Raw genomic sequence first — 23,994 nt, forward strand, 5'->3', positions numbered from 1 at the left:
GTGAGGCCGCCGTCCAAGGCTACAGTGGGCGCGGTGTCAAACACAAGCCGAGAGACGAGAACAAGGAGGCATTTCAAGTCTGTTTTTTTTCAAATATACCAATTTTTTGTTGCATGTATTTTAACAAATCTTGCCCGCCCTGGATGAATGCCTTTACTGGTTAATGGGCGGAAAACAATGGATAATTAATAACATTGACAGACATGTATTTAAAAAAAAAAAAAACAAGGTTAAGAAGAAAGGTTTCTTAGATTTCAAAGAATACCCTCCATCTTCATGATCCCGTTCCTAAACGCTGTAGCGGAGGCGCGTCTCATCTTCCATTCTTAACCGGGTGGCTCTCTCTAGTGGTCATGCAGAGAATTCCACCACAGTCTGAGCAATGGTCAAATCAGTGAGCAGCTCAGGAGGGGAAAAAAAACAACAAAAAAACACGTTTAATTATATCATAATAGAAAATGGCATTTTATTTTTAAAAATTTGAAATAATTCAGCTACTTAAATCCATCTGTCATATAATAATATAAACAGGAAGGCGATACAACCTCATCCAAGTCCAACGTCTTTTTATTGATGCCGTTAAGTACAGTTCAATAAGAAAGAAAAAACAACAAAAAAAAAAGTCTATGGTGACACAATGAAGCAAGAACTTTCCCATTGTTTCTTTTATTTGGTTGCAGTATCATCTAGGCATTTATTTCCTCTTGATTAATATTAACGTTATCAGTACTGTACAAACAGTGCTGGAAAATCATGCACACAAATGCACAGATTTCTTGACACCATAATTGACGAAGGCTACGATTGGAGCAAAAACTGTCATATGAGATGGTCAAGGTATGTACATGAACACACTGATATTGTACAGAGCGAGAACACAGCTGTGGGTTTGAGAAGCCGTTCATTACAACAGTAATGAAACAAGCTCTCATGACATTGTTTATTTACATATGAGGTGATTCCTTCACGGCCGACGAAACGTTTGGCAGTTGGTTTACGTCATGATCAAATATATTTTGGCAAGTGGACTTCGATCTGTTAGATACTTTGATAAACCCGAGGCTACATTTGACTTTTACCTTTAAAAAAAAAAAAAAAGAAACAAGGTGCACATCCACAATAAAGTGTCCTGAACTCAACAGTATTTGATGAAACTACCATCAGCTTCCTACTGTACCTCAAGCACTCAATGCGTAAGTGGCATTGTTCACGTGCTTTACCCGTAAGTGTGAAAGTAACAATGCAAGATTCTGTGGTACCGGTTGTATGTCTTTATATACTGTATAGCTTGAACAACAACATACATTTGCTTAAAAAGCACGTCACAATAAAAGCCCCAAAACAAGGCGATGGGGGCAAAAAAAAACAGAACAGCCCTTAAAAGAAAGAAACAGAAGCAGGCTTGAGGTCGGGGATATACATGTGCAATCAAACCCCCCCTTTGGATGACATTGGGTCATCTGTGATCTCACCGCCATTTCAAATCTCCACGGAATTATTAAAACACATCTTTCATACCCAACTAAAGCATTCACACACAGGATTTAATGCCAGTAAAGCAAACCAAACTAAAACAATCATGATGGGAGCCTGAAGTCGGAATCAACATTGATGTATTTACTTTGAACATTGGTACTGTTGGTATAACAATTGATAACAAGGTAACCCGGCTGATGGAACGACAGTCTGCGTTTGGAACTTTAACAACTGACTTCAGATATATTCTCAGCTCTTTGGGAGCCACAAAGATGAAAGATGAAAAGACAACAGAGCAGCGACACGCCTCACTGCTGCAGTTGAACCCATTCCCCTCCACCAACCCAGTGAAACGTTCTTCCACATTATATATTTTTTTGACTTGTGAAAGCTCCTTTGACAAAAAAAATATATATATACTTTTTGGCGTGCCCCCTGGCGAGGGATTAGATACGAACACATTGCAAACACATTTGGAAAGTTTAAAATTCTGGATATTACACAAAATGCTACTCAGGCAAGCGTGGCCCCGGTTTGAACATAGGGACTCGTCGGTATTTTGTTGGCGCGTGTGATCAGTGCGCGTGTATGAAAGAGGTAATAAGAACACATTCAGTAGTCAGAAAAAAATGGGAAAAAGCCGGCCCTACAAACAGTTGTGAAACAGACGGATGACGGAAATGAAAAAAGGAGAAAAAATGGCGCGAGAAAGTCCACCACCAACGACACTAAACCCACTGGAGTGAAATGAAGGAAAGAAAGAAAAACAAGGCAGAACTTTTAAATTGTGGTCGAAACATGCGTGTATCCACAGCGTAGTTCTGATGTACACACACACACACACACACACACACACACACACACACACACACACACACACACACACACACACACACACACACACACACACACACACACACACACACACACACACACACACACACATAATTAAAATAAAATCCCTTTTTATTCAAATCCAGTGCAAAGTGCTGGTGCCAGACAGCGGAGGGGGGGGGGGGGTGTCTATGGATGGAAAGCGTTCTCAGGCCCAGAGCAGAGGACACAGACACTATTCATCCAATCAGAGCAACAGTACACTTCCGATCCAAAGGGAGGCCTGACCTGCCTCACCCTCGCAGAGAAAAAATGAGCTTTCTGGCTATGAGGTAAAACAGCTTTACGATGAATGAATCACATTAACGCTTCAAAGCTTTACTTTTGCCATTTTCTTTGTCATTAGAACTAAAGGACATTTTGTAATGCACTTCTTAGATATTTCATGCTGTCAAAAGCCTGTCAATCATTAAAGGGTCCTAAGCCTTCTGGAATAAATTACTACAATTAAATGAAATTCAGTCTCACGTTTGTTCAGGATGGGATAAAACTGGATCAACTTTGCGGTTTTGGGAGATAAAAAGCAAAATGATACAAACATCTGATTAAAATATTGATATGCTGTTATACCAACACATGCAGGCACTAAGACACGAGAGACGCAGAGACAACACTTGGTAAAATCAATACGACAAAGTGTGTATGCTTCTCATCTTTGCAAAGTGGAAAATGCTAATTTTCTTTCAAATTGAGCACAAGGTCTTAAATCTTTTAACTTGGGGGGAGGTCTTTCTCCTAAATAAGGACAAGCACAGTTCGACAAATGTACAATCATTATCTGGACCGACTCCATAAGGTAAGGTCGACTTTCAGGTTAAAGTATCGGGCTGCGCAGGCGAGGTCCAGGAATTGCACCGTCAGCAGGATTTAAATACCTTGCTTATAGGCGGAGCTTAACAGGTAGGACTGACTGCTATATGAAAAAAATAGACTTTTAAGGAATATACGTTGACTATTTTGCAATGGTTTTCCTGGTGACAATTAAAGCAAGGAAAAGGCCGTGAAGGCCACCGCCTCCCGCGGGTGCTGCCGTATCCACTGTGCTTGCTGACAAATTACCTCACTCGGTGAAATGATGTTGAAATATCCTCGAGTTGTGATCTGACAAAACCTTCGCCCCGAACCTGAGCGTCGCAACCTCACTGCACCCGGTATGGCGTCCCGGTCCCTTCTCGTCCCCGCCGAGGTGTGTGTCGACGTGGTGGGCTCTCCTCTTTGGACACGTCATTGAGGATCCCTACGCTAGCAGCTCGACGACGCGGCGAACACCCAGACCTTAAGCGCGGATGGACACGAGCGCCTTCCGAAGGGAGAACCAGCGTTAAACACGCTGAGATGGGTGCGTTCTGAAAAACAAACGCTCGCGAGCAAAGTTGAATGGACCGAGGTTCCAGGAACTGCTCCTTTGCCGAGTCCTTCCTTTCGTCGGCTTGTACAGGGGAGAAAAACTAATTCATAGAAAGAGAAGCCGAAGAGGTTCTGGACGTGCCCTAACGGCGGCGCGACGCCACTGGGTCGGTTTGGAACGGGTCGGAATCCATACAGACGGATTGGATCCATTTGCACCAAGTCAGAGTGTGATCGGAGAGTCTATGGTCTGGAAGTCAGAACAAGATGTGTCCTGCTTTAGATTTGATTTCTGGGAGAGACAGGGCCGGGGGGGGGGGGGGGGGGGGGGGTAGTTGGGTAAGTAGGATACAGTTGGTTTGTTGCTGTGCGTCCTCTTTGCTTTTCTTGTCGTTTAAAAGAGTTGGATCATGGACTCCCTGGACTTGCCCACTCCGATCCATTTGACTGAGGAGACAAAGCAGAGGTTAAGGACAGGGAAGTTTCTCAACAACTGGACTTTCATCATAGCTGCATAAATAAAATGTAAGTGACAAAAGCCGGATTTAAAAAAAATGGCTGCAATCTGTTTGTTGGAATGATAATAAATACAGCAGCAGGCAGCAATACACCAGGTCCAGTTTAGTCGTGTTCGGTACGTTTTCAGCGTTTCTGCGGCGCCGGAGTCAGACTACACAAAATCCGGCCAATTCTGACCCGATTCTGTCGTTGCCGACAAATTTCCAGCGTCGGACCCGAACATGAACGCCAGGAAAGGCGAACGGGCGTCTTTACCCCGTGTAGTGTAAACTTCAATTCAAACTCACCTTATGTTGCCTCTGCACGGTAGCAGACGGCCAAATGTTGTAATAATCTATCCAATGAGTCATTTTGCCATGCACCGCGTTCCGCCATCTTATTTTACACTCGCTCCCATGTGCATGCAAGTAACGTAAAGAACCGTCTCGTAAAATATTAGCGTAAGCAGTTCTGGCAGAACGCGGCGCTTGGCGAAATTACTTATTGGATGGATTATTACAGCATTCAGCCGTCTGCTACCACGCAGCGGTGACATAAGGTGAGAGTAAATTAAAGTTTACATCTTCAATTTTGCAACATACATTTATACCGTGGGCATGGTATTACAGGGAAAGGCTTATGGTTCAGAACCCTAGTTGCTTCATAACGTAGTATACCTGAAAACATTATACCATTACACCCCTAATTATAATTGATCCATGCAGGGTGGACACAAAAGAAAGGGACGGTTTCGCCAAAGTTTCAAAGTGCAAAGACGCCTTCTGTGATCGATTATATTTTTCAGGGTTTTGTGAAACACAACACGAGTTACAGTTTTCACAGTTTCCATTAGACGCAGCATCTGCTTGTGTTGTCTGCCTCTGTGTAGCAAGCGCTATGCAGTCCATACGGCGCATTACTTGGATGCAAATAACTTCCAAGAGACGAAGCTTGGACTTCTACAACTTTGGATGATGATGTCACAAAGCAGCCCGCTCCTGAGACTTCTGGTAAAATCCCAACAGTATTGTTTTTTTAACAAATCTGTGCTCCAAATAACATCGATCAAACTCAAACAACAAGGGTCTCAAATGTCCCGGTTCGAACGAGACCTCAACCATATCTGTGCGTACTGCGGTTGTCGTGTTTCAGATACTTTTAGCCCGAAAAACTGAAAAGCAGACAAGATTAAGAAAAAAAATTCCGGCAATATCAATAGGGATCCTGCCCTGCGGGCTGGACCGCTAATTAAAGTGAAAATCCTTAATGTCGTCTGTATTGGGAATTCCAATAGAAACAGCAAGGTTTGTGTTTTTACCCTCGTGTTCGCTCCAAGACGGCCACTTCCTTTTCTTTGAATGATGCCATTTTCTGATTCTGATTTTGTGGTCACTTGAGGTAATATCTGTTCACCCGAGGGTGCACATAGAGCACGTGCAGAATGCAAATACCTTGAATGGCTGTTTTTTAAAAAGTACCAGCAAAATTATATATATATATATATTTTTTTTTTTTTTTTTTTTTTTTAATATTTTTTTTTTACAGATTACCACTTTAAAATAAAATGAGCATTAAATATTTTGAAAAAAAATAAACTTGACCCTGCTAGTTCCTTTTTATGCTTCATGCACTTTGTGTGTGTGCGCGTGAGAGAAATCGTACCAGGCACTCCAATGCTGTCTTCAACGTAGCGGACATATTTCTGGGCATTCTCAGGTAGCTCCTCGAAGGTCCTGGCAGCTGAAGTATCGCTGTTCCAACCAGGAAGCGTCACATACTGCACCTCCACATGCTGCAGCACCTCCTGGTTGGCTGCACACACACACACACACACACACGCACACGCACACACACAGGCACACGCTTTATTTGGGAAAATCATTAGAGGTTATTGATTTTTAAATTAAAACCCTTAATTAAATTGTGTTGACTAATATTTAACTACATTTAATAGACGCCTGAATTGTTACATTCCCACAAGATCTTATTTGTGTAGGTTTTTAAGCATATTTATTAACCAACACATCTCATTATGAGATGTTGCGGCCCTATTGGACTGTATTTAAGCACGGAGTGCAATTTCTAAATAGTAAAGCTTTCAGCGAGATTGTACAGTTGTGACTGATGGGAACCATAATTTGCCTGGATAAAATGTGAACCAATCACTGGGGCGATTGTGCAAAACTCCAATCTTCGATGGCAGTATTTATTATTTACAAGTAAAGTATTTACACAAAAACGTCCACTTTTTACTGAATGAAGTACCATAGCACGTGACGCGCCACGGGACAGTGTTGATTTGTAACAGGATTTTCTGGGGGTCCGATTTTTAGGGGTCCTGTTTTTTTTGGAATAGGAAGGAATCGGACTGCAGGACAGGGTGGGAAAAAAAAAACTCCACGCCAACTCTCTGAGTTAGGTTTACATCTCTGAGTTAAGTCACAACTATGAGAGGGGAACCATCAGAGTATTTATTTATTTTTAAACACAATACAACACCTTTACACAATAAAGATTATAAATAACCAATAATAAATCCAAAAAATCTCTGAGCACAGAGCCTCTCCGCTCTCTCCCTCCACCCCCTTTCATTAATGTCAATCGATGGCTGACTGACGATTTAATCGTCAATCTGCCCCAGCCTACCTTCAAGCACAAGTATTTGTTTTGTTTGGGAGGCTTGAATTACCATATACTGTATGTTAAATGGCAAATTGTGGACTAATAGTGATGACTGTGCAGTCTGCAGCACAAGATAGTTGTCAAGCCAATTGCTTGTGTCACTGGAATACAGTGAGTTGTGAAATTAATGGCAATAATCATATCCAATCCGGCGCCAAATTAGAGTAAGGAAAGAAAAGTGTCACCAGATACACTGGTGACAATTTATGACATTCTTTTGCACATATATAAACAAGCTCTCACTCAACGGTTGGCTTGCACACCAGCTCACCTGGGAAATGAGGTATAGACTGGTTGTCGACTTTGTATTCCACGCCAACTTTGATCTCCGGGAGCACGTCCAGGATGTCCAGCTTGGTCAGCGCGAGGCTGCAGGATACAAAATGTTGCAGCATAAGGTGTGAATCAGAAATCAGTTCACGTGCACACGGCGCCCGGGACTCACGCCGTGAAGCCGTTGATCATGTGGGCGTATTTGATGAGCACTAGATCCAGCCAACCGCATCTCCTCTTTCTGCCGGTGGTCACGCCCACTTCCTTTCCTCGAGTTTGAAGGAGCTCGCCGACCTCCTAACAGAGACCAATGACCAGATCAGAGATGACCAAGTACATTACGTTACCTTGTGCTGGTTAAATTGAATTAAGACATTTTAATAACGTCACAGCACTCAGTATTTCAGTACACAGCAGGGATGCTATGGATGGCAAATGCCGTGAGGATTGTTTGTGTATAAAGCAGATATCTGAGTTCTTGTGGAGCACCAGAAATACCAAAATCATATTTAAATCTATTTATTTTCATTTGAACTTAAATTTCAATTTCAATGTTTTGTTCCCCTATTATTCCAGTATAAGGGCCCCTATTAAGTGTACTTTTAGTGCAATCTAGTGCTTATTAGTTTGACGCCACCGTTTTAGCTGATAATTGATGCAGTAGTGCTAAATCTCCACCAGGTGGTGCAATTTCAAAAACCTACCCATAACATCCACCTGTTAAATGTTGTTAACACATATATTTGAACGCTTTACTTCAGGAGAAATGCTGTCTCTCATTTAAAATGGATGTCTGAAAAGTAAAAAGAGTTACCATATCTTTCCTCATACTTTCTCCCGGTTTGGAACTTAAAAAGTTATTTAAGCATGAAAACCGACCAAAGAGGAAGATGTCCGTGTCGAACCCAAATGTCGAGGGGCTGTCTATTTTACCGACGTCTCTGGTGAGTTACATTTGGCAAACGCACATATTTGACCCTAAAGACTCCACAATAGAAAGGTAAGACCTTGTGGTGCGTCTCCTGAATATACTGTACGTACATTTCTCTTCATTCATTCCATTCATGGGATGGTAGCTCAGGCGGTAGAGCTGGTGGTCTAGTAATCTAAACGTTGCTGGTTTGATCCCAGGCTCCTCCTGCTAGCATGCTGTAGTGTCCTTGAGCAAGACACTTAACCCCTGATGGCTGCGTCCATCGGTGTTTGAACAACTGTAAGTCGCTTTGGATAAAAGCGTCTGCTAAATGAAATGAAATGAAATTCAACTCTACACCAATTAAGTCAAATATGTGTGTTCCCATGATCACGTCAGCTGTAGGTAGGTTTTAAATTGCCATTTCCAAGGGCCATGAATGCATTTTTGGTGTATGTGTGTGTCCCCTTACATTGTTCTGCTCAGAGGGAAAGGCTCCTATTCCCACCCGGGTGGTGTAGGCCTTGACCACCCCGAACACCTCGCCCACATTTCGGGGAGGCATACCAAGGCCCGTGCACACCCCACCCACCGTGCAGTTAGAGGACGTTACAAAGGGGTAGGTGCCTACAAAAAAAACAAAAACATCCAGCAATTAAATATAGTTAAACATATGATATTGATTTGGGTGGAAAAACAAAAACAAACAAACATCTTGTGATGACTTTGGGGTGTGCAACCTCTCACCCTAGGGCGCAAGCAAAAGTGGATGACGTGTTTTCTGGGTTGTTTTGAACTTACAACTACAATGTGTTCATATAATATGAAAGAAGTTTATCTACAGTATCTCAAATAATGTCTAGCACCTCTGTCCATGTCTTCTGTCTGTTCATGGGGAGGGAAGTCCCAGTGGCAGTTACTGGACAAGGCTCCATGTTGACAGCACAGGGTGGCTGAGCAGGTGAGCCGGGTCTTTGGTCTCACCTAATAGACCCGATAGATTTAAATTCCCTTGCAGCACCAGACAAGCTCAATCAACCACAATGACTGTTCTCAAATATCCTGTTTTTGGCCTTCCTAATGTCAATTAGTATGCCAATCAATACTGTAATTAGATGTTCTGAAAAAGTATGAACCCCGCTAACCATGAACCGCTTAGTTCAAATACAAACACAGGCTGTTGTTTGAAGTAATTTGAGACCCTGGACTGTAAAAAAACTGGAAGGTTTCCATCAGAGGACAACGTCACTAAACATCACTTAAGAGGCGAGCGGCACACTCTTTTTTCCTTGAGAAAGAAAATGATTTCCTTGTAGCTTGGCTTGCTAGGAGTCTCCAATTGTTCTACGGGCAACAAACACTGAGCGGTGCAGTTGTGCTCAAGCACAGTAACCACACAGAGAATCCTTATAGCTTCAGGAGTTTTTGGGCTTGTACGCTTCATCAATGAGGCTTTGGTGAGCTAAAGAATTTAGCTAGCTAGGTTCACTATTCAAATTAAAAACGTTCCACTATTTTCAAAAGTTGGACATTTTTAGCACTAGCGCCGCATTCATGCATGAATGGAGGTTAACGTGACGGTGCGCGATTTTATTTGTGATTGTGGGCATCACACGTGCACACTTACCATGCACTACAGTGACTGTCAGTAAACTCACCAATCTGACAAGTCTGACCTCTGAGCCGGCGTTTGTAAAAAGCATCAGATTATACAAGTTTCATCATTAAATCTCAGTTAATCACAACTTCACCGAGTGAAACCAACAAGTTTAATGCTAATATGTAAGATGAGCGACATGGAAAAGCAGGATCGACTGAGCTAAAAATAAAAAGCACATTAAAAGTGAAAGGCTTGCTTACTGACCGAAGTCTATGTCCAGAAGGGCTGCGTTGGCTCCTTCCACAAGGATGTTCTTAGGAGGGCCGTGGAGAGCCTCATACATGTAGTGCACACCGTCTCTCACCATGGGCTTAATCCTCTCCCCATAGTCCTACACACACACACACACACACACACACACACACACACACACACACACACACACACACACACACACACACACACACACACACACACACACATACACACACACACACACACACACACAACTCTACTGTTTGAAGTTGAAATAATCTTAAATGTAGGCTTTTGTGCTTAAAATTCCTCTACCTTGAGTTTGACCAACTCCCCCTCAATGTCAATTTCCAGAGTAGGGTACATGGCTTTGTACTGCTGGGCCAACACCTTATACCTGACAAAAAGGGAAATGTTGTGACAAACACATCACAATGGGCGTCAGTGTTCATATACCTATTCACATGAGAGAGGGATGAGCTCAAAATGAGAAGATGACGTGTCTTAAAGTTCATCTGAAAGCCAGAGAAGTAGCCTTAGAGTGTCAGAAAGGTCAGAACTGACCTTTCTGAGAAATGGCTGAAGTCCGAGAGAAGGTCACATATCCTGAGGCCACTACGCGCTGCCTTAGCAGAGTAGACTGGACCGATCCCCTTCTTTGTGGTTCCCAGGCTGAAAGGGGCAAAGTAGAGCGAGGGATGTTAATTAAAGACCAAGTCATTTAAAGGATGACAACACTCTAATCAATGGTCCAAGGTGTTATAAGGCACTTTTCTAGTCAGGCCAAACCACGGTTGGTAACGGTGCTGAGAATGCGGTAAAATGCTACCTAAACCATTTGCCAACATAAAGTAAGGTGTATGATGCTCCTGTGCTTTCTAACATCCACTGCGTTATTAGAAAGCATGTATGAATGTAAACCCATAAATCAGTACTATCAACAAGCAGAAAGTACACAAGAGTGAGTAGTGAGTACTCGCCCCACTCGTCATCCATAGTTTTTATATTTGCTGTCAATAAGTAAGAACTTGTTTTAATTGATACATGGAGAAAATTAAAGATGTACACGGCTCTCGCTTCTCTCATGCTTCTTCTGTGTAATTAGTGTAATTCATTGGAGATGTCTCACAATCGTGTCATTACATTACATTTATCAGACGCTTTTATCCAAAGCGACTTACAATTATTCAAACACCGACGGACGCAGCCATCAGGAGCAATTAGGGGTCTAAGTGTCTTGCTCAAGGACACTACAGCATGCTAGCAGGAGGAGCCTGGGATCAAACCAGCAACCTTTAGATTACTAGACGACCAGCTCTACCTCCTGAGCTACCGTCCCGCCAAGCTCTAGTGATTCCACTCAAAAACCAAAGCCTGTCCTGCAGGTGAAACCCAAGTTGTCTGATCTGCTTGTTTGACCTCATGACTTCTTTCAGCTTCAGTATCTGGCAGCGATACCTGGCAGCCCACCAGAGCAATCCGCTAGAAGCCTGTAGTGTCCGGACCATTAAGGCAGGCTTGCAAAGCCTGTATATTGTATATTATTTTACACACACACACACACACACACACACACCCACACACCCACCCCCGCTTGGGGCTTTGCTGATTGAGTGGGTAAAGCCAAGCCAGTCTTGGGTCTCTGTAGGCTAAGGCTTAAAATATGGATTGCCCCAAGCCAAGCTCAACATTCCTGCAGATATGGTTCAATGTCTGGGCTACCGGAGCAAGAAGCCACCAGCGGATGCAATGAAAAGACCTATTTGGGCCTAGAATACATTAGCGTCAGCATGTTAATAGCCTTGAAAACACCGGGAATATCGACAACCTTGCAACCGTCACTATCGGCTGTGGACCTGAGCAGAGTATGTGCTATGACTTGGCGAGGCTGTGTGAGGTGAATACGAGAATCAGCCATTAATTGTGATTAATCACAGCAAATTTTGTGATTAATTTCTTTAAAGCATTTCACAGCCCTACATTCCAATACATTCCAGCCGTTGTCAGCACTGGTTCAATTGTCTTCTTTGTGAGGAAACAATGTCTCTGCTCTCTGGAGAGTGTGTGCATTTTTCAGTGTGTTCCTGACATGTAATGAAACGGATTTAATGTTATTTCCCATTCTGTCACTGGGGCAGAATGACTCATACAACGCACAGTAGATTTTCCGGAAAAATTAGTCAGTACCTCCTGGCATTGGGAGTCCCAAAAGGAGATAGGAATCTATTTAGGCTCCATTTCACCCACTGGCTGCATATCACAATTAATCACCAGTACAAGATGCTCTTGCCTGCAGCGGATTGTGTTTTTAAGCACGTTGTGGTCGAGCTCTTACTTTTTGCCTGCTTGCTCTTGTCTCAGCTGCTCCTGAACACCATCAACTGCTTGGTGGAAGTCAAACACTGGAGGAGGCAAAGAGGGGACACACTCACACACCTCAGAGCAACCACGGCCCACACAGAACACAGACATACATACAGCAAACACATTTGCAGAAAGGACTTACCAATGTGTGCTCTGTCGGAGATGATCAATCTTTTGTCCCAGCCCTTCAGGCCTAGACAAACAGAAATATAAGTTATATGTAAGAATATGTAAATATAGGACTGAAGCACGGCACAATTTTTCTCTTAGTCTACCATACAATCTAAAATATGTTTGACACACACCTTTTCCTTTGCGTTCATTCTTTGTTGCCTCTTCAAACAGGCCAGGAAGATGGATAACAACCCCATTGCCTGAGGTTAAAAAATATAATACAATGAGATGAAAACATTCATGGAAGCCACCACGATGAATTGACTTTTAATTATTTACTTTGTGATTTATGCGAGAGGATAACCGCTAACCACAAAAATGCAAATAAACAACACATTTTAGAATGCCTTCAAACAACAGCAAACACACCTGAACACAACAAACACCACTGGTATGCACACAAGATAGAAAAGAAATCAGACCTGCTTATCCTGCTCAAGACTACACTCCCTGGCACATGAGACGCTAACCACAGCCCAGTAAATAGGAGCAAATCTACACTCTGGAATAAGACAACTAGTATATTAGCACCTTACTAAGGCTTCAAGACTGTTCAACTTTGTGATTCAATATGCATTGTGAGGAAAATGCCGTTTCAGAATTTAAGCAATTACAATTTAAACCAGCGTGGAAGGCGAACAATTCACACAAAATAATGTGCAAGGACATAACACCCAGCGTTACATTAAAAAAGTTTTCAGTGTACTTTGTAACATTTTAAGGAGGTTTCCCAAAGCAAATACTGCAAACAAAAGAGGCTTTGAGTGCTTAAATAGATATGAGGCTTCGGGGCAGAGGGCAAAATGGATTTTATCCATTCTAAATTCATCTAAGAATCGTCGTCCGTCTCTTAAGAATAAAGAGGAACAAAAATAAAAAACATAAAAGTAAAATAAATGACAGAAGCGATCTATATCATTGTCGGCGGAAACACACTAGGTTTTAAAGACAAGTTACTTAGTTGCCGAGTTGAATTCTCGAGGAGACAGATTCATTAATTCAATTAGAAAAATAAAAAGGACAAAAATTGCACAAAAAAAATTCCAGTATTTCAGTAGCAGGTACTAAGTTCTACTTCTGCAGCTACTCTGAAAAACAAATTAAGGATGTGTTAAAACGCTGAAAGGTAAAAGGGAATTTGGCCCTTGGCAGGAGTTGAAAGGTAGTAAAAAAGACCAACACAGGCAAATGTTGTAAAGGCAATTTTTAAGGGAATTATTGTTTTAGGGAACCTTGGTGTCTTGCAACTTGAGGGAGCGCTGACATGCCAGTCTGCTTTAAATTGTCATTAATGAAAAGAGCAACATTACTATATCTTATTGTCATTGACCATATTACAGTTTCAATACATTTGCAAATACATTTAGCTAAACCTATCTTGAACAAGCTTGTTGAGACAATTTCCTTCGTACATGACTTGTCATTGTTTTTTTACTAGGTTAATGTTTGAATATGTTAACAAGGGGATTTAAACTCCTCTATGCTATCCATAACAAACCGAACTTGTGACACGGGACTCCAATAAGAAAGACAATAATCTTTTAGAATTTGAAAGACGAGACAATTTATACATAGGCTATAATTAAATGAGCCATTGTACCAACGGTAAAAAGGGTCAGAGCGGTTGACAAGTCTTCAGAATAGATGACATTCTCAACAGTTCTCAGAATACAGCTATTGGGAGGTTGGACAAAGTTGGATCAGTTAAAAAAATGTGACAGGTTCCATAGGAACGGCCACGTGGTTAATGCATGGAACCTATTTATAGGTTTTAGGGGGTTCAATTCTCACAGAAACATCAGGTGCCATATATCAAAGGAGATTGGAAACCTGATAAGGTATTGGCAAACTATACAACTGTACATGTTAATGTGCACATGTGAGGATGCCAGAGAGAGGGAAAAAGACATCATTAGCTAATGAAGTGAGTGTAGATCAGTGGATGGGATGTTGCCTGCAAAAAGGCTGAATGACAAATCAAATCTTAACCAACATTGCAATTTAATAGATTGCAATTTTTTTTAATCATAAAGGCTGCGATCAAAAATATATTTTTTATTTTTTAAATGTTTCACAATCTAAACAATAGGGCTGACCAAGGCCGGCTCTTCCTCAAGGCGAGATAGGCGGCCGCCTAGATAGGGTGCAAAGAGGGGGCAATCTGTCTCCCTCTCTGACTGCACTGAAATGCGCACGCCAGCAATGGGGTGCCCACAATCGGCGCGCCAGAACAGTGTTTTATTTTACGTCCCCTAAGCGAACGAAAAAAGTGTGTATGGAACAAAACCGCGTGTAATAGGGACACTTTCTCTGTGACTCTCTTACCACCCCCACCTATAGCGTTTCTTTTAACCGAACCTCCTCACTGCCCCCCTGAGACCCAGTGCTCCCACATGGGCCACGGTGCGCTGTGCAGGGCATGTGCTGCTGGCAGAGCCCTGAACACATATAGAGTCCAGGCGGAGCTCGTCCAGAAAAGTGTGGCTGTTTTTTGTTTTGGGTTTTTTTTGTTTTTTTTTAATGAACATAAAGCTGTCCCTTAGCACACATGGATGTATGCGCACAGCATTAAAAATAATTACAAGTCTTGAAGTTAAATCAATCAGTTAATATCCTACTGTGATTGAAGGGTTTCATTTTAACAATTCAATAGTTAAATAAAGATATGTTAATCATATCATGCATCAATTCACCTAATTTCATCATAACATGATAACAGGAAAGTTCAGTTTATATGTTGACCGTACCCAATGTTGTGTTGGTCGTACGAGAATGATTTATTGCTTGTGTATCGTGAATAATACAGGAGATGAAGAACTTTAAAACAATTGCATACCAAATTGCAATATTGGTCAAAAATATTCCCCAAAAATATTCCACAAGTCATTCAGCCTGCAACCTGGCTGAGTGTCAAGCTGGTGGTTGCCACATGAATGTAATCTGCTACGATTCCAATGACAGCCAAGTTCCCAGGGACGCTTCTGATTCTACCATTGTAAGGAAATTATGTCTAAAGGAAATGGTTCTCAACTGGTGGCGAGTTGCAGGTCCCTCAAAGAGAACCACTGGGTCCACATACAACAACAATTCTTAACCATTGCTTTTACCTGGAAGAAGGCCGGTATCTGGCACAACCGGATAGCGTACAATACATGTAGGGGAAATGTCTTGCAGGGAACCAGGTTTGAAATCTGGGCTGTGGTCATATGCTGAATTTTAAGGCTTTTTCCAACTTCAAAAACACAATAGAAAGGTCCTTGAATCAAAGGGACATTACATTATTCCTTTCAAAGTAGGGAAAGGGCCACACATTGGTTATTCTCCAAATGTTACCATTATGGAATTACTCTTAATGACCAGAGTATTCGTTCATTCATTTCACAAGATTATTGATCAGGATATTTCTCTGCATGTCTAGTCCCCAGTACTCCTTTATTCATTTACACAAAGGTTTGTTTGCGGTTTTAAATGTGTGTGCGTGCGTGACTGACGGGTGCTTGGGTGTGTTGGCATGAGCCTTAGATATCCTGACTGCACATATCCTGATAAGTGTACGTGCGTGCATGTGTGTTACTCACCGATGAAGGCGGTAACCTTGGGGTTGATGATACCGCTGGGGAGGAGGTGGAAGTCGTACTCCACCGAGTCGACCACCACTGTGTGTCCAGCATTGTTACCGCCCTGTTGAGAGCGAGAATGTGGTATTAGATAGGAGAGAGAGAGAGAGAGAGAGAGAGAGAGAGAGAGAGAGAGAGAGAGAGAGACTTAATGGAAGCTCTGAGTCTTTGTTTAGCTGCGTCGCAAGACAGACTGAACAGTTTGGCGAGCACAGTAACAAGCAACGTATATAAACAGTGGCCAGGGAGTGATCCCTTGTTATTTTCACTGTAACCTGGAGACTCCAGTCTGCCATACAATCATAACAGAACTGATGTCCTGGCCTTGTTCAAATTCAAACTACATTGAGATTTATCAACTTGTGATACGTAAGATTCATCCAAGTTAAGCTGTGAAGTGAGCGATGTTCCACTCCAATGCCAAAAGCCATTGTTTAAAACTCAAGTTAATTCAGAACAACATGCAGTGATAGCACACTGATGTGAACCTTTCGAAGACACACTTTGCAAGATCACCAACTTTTTCTTGGAATATACCCGGTCTATGATTAACTCCAGGCGTAACTGTTCAACACTAACTGTCAGTTTCCTGTTAAGATTAAGAAGGGTTGAGGACCAGGCAGCTCAGACTATTTTGCGGCACGCAGGCTGTCATTAAGGGATTTCAGTGGTAAGCAATATTCCTCAAAAAGGCTTCTTATCATATAGGATCGCATTTAAATGTAGACTTGATTTTCCTCTATGGGGAAAGGGACAGAAGGGCAGTGGCACAAGTCGTCAAAAGAGAGCGTTGAGCTTTGCAGGAACATCTGAACCATCTGACTTTTCCCCACTACTCAATGTCACACACACATTTTCCATCTGTATCAGCAGTCCACTTTGAAGACCAAAACAAAGTGTCAGATTCTTTAAATGTCGGCCATGACCTTTCACACTTAATTTAGGCCACAATAAAACATTTGTGGTGTGTTACACTGGGAAGAGCGAACCTACTGCGGTCAGGAAATTTACAGTAATGAACATCTGGCTCAGATGTTATGCGGGCAGTAGCTAAGAGGGTAGGGCGGTGAGTGATAGTGAGCGGAAGATTGCCACTAGGACGGGCAAAGCTGCTTACCCCCAACAATATATTTTTGAGTAACAGTCCGATTGGTGTCCTATAAGCTGTTGTATAAACCATTTCTTCAAGCAGCAGGGTAGTTGAATGACTGGCCGGAAAGGAAATTCTGTGGCACAGTGCCTCACAGTAAGAAGGTCCACGGTTCGATTCTCGCCTGGGGCGCTGTTGGCACCGGCTCGGGCGGGTTATCTCCCGTTAGGGGTGATGTACATTAACACTCAGCGACTCTTGCTTGAACTCTCGAATTGGGATGCCGGTCTTTCAGGTACTTTGCAAGGTTTGATGTTAGTCTACTTTCTTTGGAAATGCTCATGTGTGGTTTTTCAGTTTTTTGAGCATCTATAATTGTCTTGCGATCGTCTGCCTCATAGATAAAAGTACTTCCACATACAACTCTGGCTCCTTTTCTTTGCCATAAAGGTTACAGTAAGCTATCCGTCCATTGGCAGATTCTAGACCTAGCTGCAGTCTTGCAAATGGGAGCGAATTGCCAGATAAATGTTGCAGGCCATATAGTCGCAAACCACTAGTTATGAAATACAGTCCAAAAAAATAAAAATAAATAAAAGCACAAAAGATAGAAGTATAAACCTAGAGACGAAAAGTAAAATAGGTATGTTTCTGGGGAGGCTGAATCGCAGAGAAAATATGTTTTCAGAAATATCCATATACATGTGGACAGGGCCTAGATTTGTTTAGTTTACAAACGTATCCATGTTTGTAACCTACCTATGTTCTATGTTTTCTTGTTATTATTTAGTAATTCATTTAATTTCATTTAGGCCCATTTATTTTTCTCTGTCTAAGGTTTCTACTCTGAGGTCTCGGATCAGCCTATTTAAAGGCTATAACGCACCCTGTTCTATGTTTAACGCGTTTGCCTTGGAGAAAATAATCCCCTTGGGTGAAAATATTGCTGACGATATTAGCTTAAATTCATCATTCAAATTAAAGATATGTTGTTTAATTTAAATTTTGTAATTTTGTTATTCCTTTGCTGATGTAGGTTTATTAGGCCTAATAGCTTGCATTTAAGCACCATGCGCTATCCGTGACATTGTAAGTCGCTTGTAAAATGAATGGCTATTGGTAACATAACTGCCTAATCATCAGTAGTAATTAGTGATAATTCATTTTTATATTGTGTAATGTTTAAATTACAATTTAATTAATTTTAATTTCAATTGTTTTTAAAAAGACAGACAAAATGCAGACAAATTAAGATGAGGGATTTAAATATATACTTACTATTGTAATTGTACATTTGTTCAAGTTCAAGTTCAAGTTCAAGAGATTATTTGTCACATACATATACATACGTTCATACATATATGCAGTGAAATGTCATGACACCCGGTGATTACGCACAATAAGCTCTATAAATACTAAAAAATGTTCAATAAACATGTGCATACCATGCCATAAAGGACACTGGACAGAGTGCGACTACGTTTTTATGAAAATAATAATAATTTCTGTTATTTGAGTGAAATATCATAAAGAGTTCAAATTGATTAATTTGAGTAAAGTTATCATTGAAAAAATGTAATTTATTATCATACATTTAAGTTTATTCATAAATATTAACGGTTATTTCGTTCAACAAAGCAAATAAATAGATAAATAGGCAGATAATATAGTTTATCAGAATTTTTTGCCCCCCTAAAATAGATACATCTGACAAAAAAAAAAACAACATATCGGTTATCCCCTAGTAAGGATTCATGGTTGAGTTGTTTCGTCGAAGCAAATTGACAGAGAGCTTTTAAACTTGAGAGCAAGCCTTGGAAAAAGTCACAAAAGTCACGTGTTTACAACTCGCCAGTTGATGTAACGTATACACTGTGATATAACTGAACTGTACAGATCAGGAAACAACCCTAGCAAGGAATGCTGGCAATAGAATGCATGGCTGATACTGCCATGGAGATAGTGACAGAGAACCTGCAGGCCTGCAACAGCAAAGCAAGTCAGTTGGCTGGACTCAAACAATGCGCACTAGCAGAAAGTAGTTAAAACAAGGGGCTGGAAGCTAGAGACTTGGGATTAAGAATACATTTTTAGGCAGCAACAAGACACAAGATAAGGACATTGAGTGCCACCAAGGGATCAAATCTAAGGAAGAGAGGCTATAAAATCAAAAGCTACAACTAGAAATTGGATATGAAGGGAGGGAAGCCTGAATGAAGGGGGCTTAGTCACTCAAACGTCAGATAAGTCGTTGCCATGTAACATGGGTGTGGACATGTGAAAGGGACTGAGACTGGCCTTCAAAATAAAACATGTCAGGAGATACATCACTTCTGTTTTGCCATTTATGCTATCAAACCTAATTTCCCTCCAATTCCTATCACCCACACAGGGGCACACATATACTGCTTTGCCTTCAGACTCATTTCTAAGTTCTTTGGCATGTGATGTAAGGAAAACCTGCAAAACGTGCTGGCTAGGCATATTTTAAAAACAGGTGAATATTACCCCCCCCCCCATAACATACAGACACACATGCATCATGAGACGGGTGGGGAGGTGCTATGCCAAGTGGTTTATTTTTACTTGCCTCCAGCCTTGGTAGGCAGCACTGTGGCTACGGAGAATCCTTACTATGTCAACCGGTTATCAATAACAGACATAGTGACGAAGACAGAGGAGGAACTACTGAAAAAAATGGAGAAAGAGTTTAAAGCCTAACGAGCGAAATAGCGGTAAGCGAAGTAGGGACACTCTAAATTGTAATAAAAAAAATTTAAAATAAAAAATAAACATGTAAGCTAGACAATTCCTGCATAAATTGTGGAAGGTGAGTGGGACCCTGTGCAGCCCTGAAGTTGTCAAACAGTTTGATGTATCATTTGTCCAAATAAAGTAGAAGAATTTACAGCCACTGTCTGACAGCCCCACCTGGCCCCTCCTCTTCCTGTCCACACCTGTCAGTCACCAAACACATCCACGACAAAGGCTCTTTTATCAACCACCTATATCAATAATATGAACATATATATACACATATACATTATTATCAAAACCATGTTATTATAGGATAATTATTATCTTAAATATTTTTTTATTATCATTAGCGGTCCAGCATGAGGTGCGGGGACCCTATTGCTTTGTTCAGATTATTATTCCACAACCATTTTCCGGCTGGGGCTCCGAAACCATGGAACCCACGGACACAAAACGAATTACAAATAAAGTATTCTAAATCTTAAACTATTTCAAACAGAAGAACAGCAGACACTACAGACATGGTCCGTGTATCGTAAAAACTCATACCTACGCCGATTCCCCTCGAATGTACAAGTGAGTGACACGTTCAAGATCCAGCCAGGTGTCAGAAAAATAGAAGCTGGGATATAATTACTTTCAGAAATACCACAATGTCTTTTGAATTTCATGGAAACATAGGTTATTGAAAATGTAATTCAAGGAAAAAAAAATCACCGCAAAAATTACAGGGTGACAGTGGCGCACTGCGTCAACCAGGAACGGTGGTAATATTTAAAACACCGTTCTTCATGGATATTTAAACTGAACGGCAGTAGCGAAATATGCAGACGTAATTCCATGCTGATCAGTCCAGACGTGAGTACACGATGTTTGTATGTTTTGCAACTTGTAATGCATTTCACAGAAACCGAAAACAGTAAAACATACCTAAAAGGAAAAAATGGGACCCCCTGTACTGCTGCCTGCAGCCATATTTATCATTATTGTATTAATGCAATTATGCAGCCGAGAAGTAGATGAACAGTTTGATGCATAATTTGTCCAAATGGAGTAAGAATTGAGGAAATTACAGCCATGTTCCCACAGCCCCCATGATCCCCACCTTCTCTGCCCACTGCTCCCCTGCCCCTCTGTGTGTTACTATAGCAACGGTACTAATCAGCACTCCGTGTCAGAGCAGAGAAAATAAAAAAAGATCCATAGGTTTTCATTGGATTTATGAAGGTGTGTGCAAATTGTGGGAGCTGTGGCAGGATAGAAATGTTTGGCTAATTTTGGGAAGCGCCTCTGTAGATTCCCATCTACTCATCATTGTGAACAGTTTGGCTCTAAGACTTGAAAACCGTAGGGCGAAATCTTTCTACAAAGTAATAGCACAGGACTTCTGACTGAGCTGCTCGATTTGATGTACTTCATATTTTTGATGTGTATCAAAAGCCCTGGGAGGAGATATGTGGCAAACTTTGCTTAAATAATAATAACCCTTTCCCACTGCATCAAAACCCACTAACACCTGGCATTTGTCATCAGTGGGAAAGTAAGAACAGGGGGTTTTAATCAGCTCCACCTCCAATCGGCTCCGATGTGAACAGGAAACCCGGGTTGACCCGCTCATTTTGGCCCCTTTACAGACGGGATGCGCCGAGCGTCGGACTTCCGTACGTTGGCGTAAAAATAGACAGAAATATCCGTGTATCATTCCACCATTTCTTACTCCATTTAGAATCCCGTAAAAATTGGAAGTTAAGACTTTTTTTTAATGTTTATTTTTTTTTATGTTGAGTGTGGGGATCGCACTATGGGGAGCGGAGAACCCCCACGCTCCCCGCCCTACTCCAAGTCACTCCAGCATCGCCCGAAGCCGGTCTCCAAACCAGACGAGCGTCCCCGCTCCCCACTGCCGAAGGACCGGTGCTGCGGGTGCTCCACGCTGCTTATACTGTAGTGTTGAGTTGTCCATGAACGATCCGATTCTTTCGAACAGCTCAAAATTTTACAGTTTTTTGTCATTGTTTGTTTTGTGCCATGGGCACATTACACAACATCCAAAGTCATCAGACGGCTGTCCTGCTCACAATACACAACTTTCTGTCTTGTGATCGGGAATCTTGCCTTCTCTCCTTCCTTCTCGAATCCTCCCCTCCCCCGTGGCTGCTCTCAACATGTTGATTTTCAGAATCGTGTAGTGTAAACTCTGCCTGAGTTGCTGTCTCCTCTACTTTCTCCCCCCAAACACGCTGGAACCATGACACGCCCCTTTTCCGAAGCATTTGTGACATGAACGCAACACACAAGAAAAGAAAGGCATTTCTCCTGGCAATGGGAAAGGTGCCAAACGCCTATTTTTTTTTAGCCAGTTTAAAAAACCCGGGTCAACCTGCTATTTTTGGTGTGAAAATGGCTTGTCACACACAATTACACAAAGTACATGTAGAGTGTATATTCATATTTATGCAAAACTGCACAACATGTTTTCCCCAGAATGTGAATTATTTATTGATTAGAGGTTTATTCTTAAGGTTTTAGGTTTATTAGATATTGCCAAATATTTTCCCTTTTTAGGTTTATTATATACCAGGTTTTTCATCTTTTATCACACACACACACACACACACACACACACACACACACACACACACACACACACACACACACAAATATACATTCTTTTATGTCAACACTGGGATGAATAAAGGCTACTATCTATCTAATCACGTTGTAAGCAGATCTTACAGATCATAACATTTTCTAATTGATATAGTGGCAACAAGGAACAATTGAAAAGCTTATAGTGTCTAACGTGCAATTAAAATGTTTGGGTTAAATTTGACGGTTGGAGCAACCTGTCTGCTGCTGCTGCTGGCAAAAAAACGAGCAGATCTTCGAAACACGCTGAGGCGCGTACCAAACCCGTCGGAAACGCCTCATTCTTCTCCGCCTGGTTGGTAAACAACAAAGGCGCCTCGCGTCGTCATAACTTCGCTGAACACAGCGCACGTCACCCCGGCACAGCTCCACTCCTGCTTCAGCCCGAGTGGGCCGATTTGTGACGGTTTCGCTCAAGGTTTCACGAGCTTTGCTGCCTGCCCCCGCCGACCGCTCCCATGCGGCGTCTGCGCGGACCCGTTAAGGCGGCACACTCAGCCGCAGAAAGGCGAATAAGGGAGGGCACACACGGGGTCACGGCGATCCGACCACGGGGGTCAGGGCAAACGGAACCAACTTAACCCACGTACATAAATGCCGGCCCAAATCAAACACCCACTCACAGGCGCGGTTAACCGGCCGTGCTGGTCTGAGCTGCCCGGGGCACGGGGTGACGGTGGTCGCGGACCCGACAGACATGTGCACACGACAGGAAACGACTTATCTCCGCCTTAGCTCCCCAGCTAGCAAAGCACCCAAGGTGACATTAGCGAATGCCGAAAACGACAAACCGGACGGTCGGTCGCCGAGCGGGTCCACGCTAGCTGTAGCGGGGGACAAACAAACGGACCACTGGCCACTTCACGGTGAGCGGCGTGGCGCCGTCCGGTAAGCTCGCGCGCCAACGTTGACTTCGCTCGGTTTGAAAAGCCCCGCGTCGAGAGCCCCCGGCGCCGCACCTGGCATCTGCACACGATGTCCGCGTCTTGCGCCAGCAGGTCCACCACTTTGCCTTTGCCCTCGTCGCCCCACTGGGCGCCCAACACCACCGCAACTCTGTTGCCGACGGCCGCCGGTCCGGGTCGCACCGCGTCGCCGTCGCCGCCGCCGCCGCTCGGAGACCCCGCGGCGTCCCGACTCCCGCTCTCCGACATGGCTGCTCCGTTTTGGGGGGGGGGGGGGGCTCGCGCGACACTTTCCCGGACGCGCTCGCGCTGCTCTCGACGCGGGAACGCCCACCAACCCGGGAGGGGGGGGGGGGGGGGGGGCGGCGCCGCTGCGTTCGAGTCGCGTGGGAAATAGCGGTTTCGCCGACCGGGGCGGTTTGCTCCAAACGAAGCATCGTGAAGGCGCAACGCGTGACGTCCGCCGGGACCTCTCCACCGAAAGGACAACAAACAAGATG

The 23,994-nt window shown here is 42.8% G+C and overlaps 1 protein-coding gene across 1 annotated transcript; it reads right to left on the minus strand.

Annotated features, from left to right (window-relative positions):
* Nucleotides 1-549: 549 nt before the first annotated feature.
* Nucleotides 550-23,743, minus strand: adss2 (adenylosuccinate synthase 2; the record flags this gene model as incomplete). The annotated part of the gene is made up of 13 exons (XM_080016424.1): nucleotides 550-4,164; nucleotides 5,878-6,027; nucleotides 7,169-7,266; nucleotides 7,343-7,467; nucleotides 8,556-8,710; nucleotides 9,948-10,074; nucleotides 10,254-10,335; nucleotides 10,503-10,610; nucleotides 12,274-12,340; nucleotides 12,445-12,495; nucleotides 12,608-12,676; nucleotides 16,055-16,157; nucleotides 23,549-23,743. 13 exons carry the CDS (start codon nucleotides 23,741-23,743, stop codon nucleotides 4,112-4,114), a joined length of 1,383 nt encoding a protein of 460 aa, XP_079872550.1. The 3' UTR covers nucleotides 550-4,111.
* Between the last annotated feature and the right edge of the window lie 251 nt (nucleotides 23,744-23,994).

The sequence above is a fragment of the Zeus faber genome, assembly GCF_960531495.2.
Source record: "Zeus faber genome assembly, chromosome: 16".
Lineage (NCBI taxonomy): Eukaryota > Metazoa > Chordata > Actinopteri > Zeiformes > Zeidae > Zeus > Zeus faber.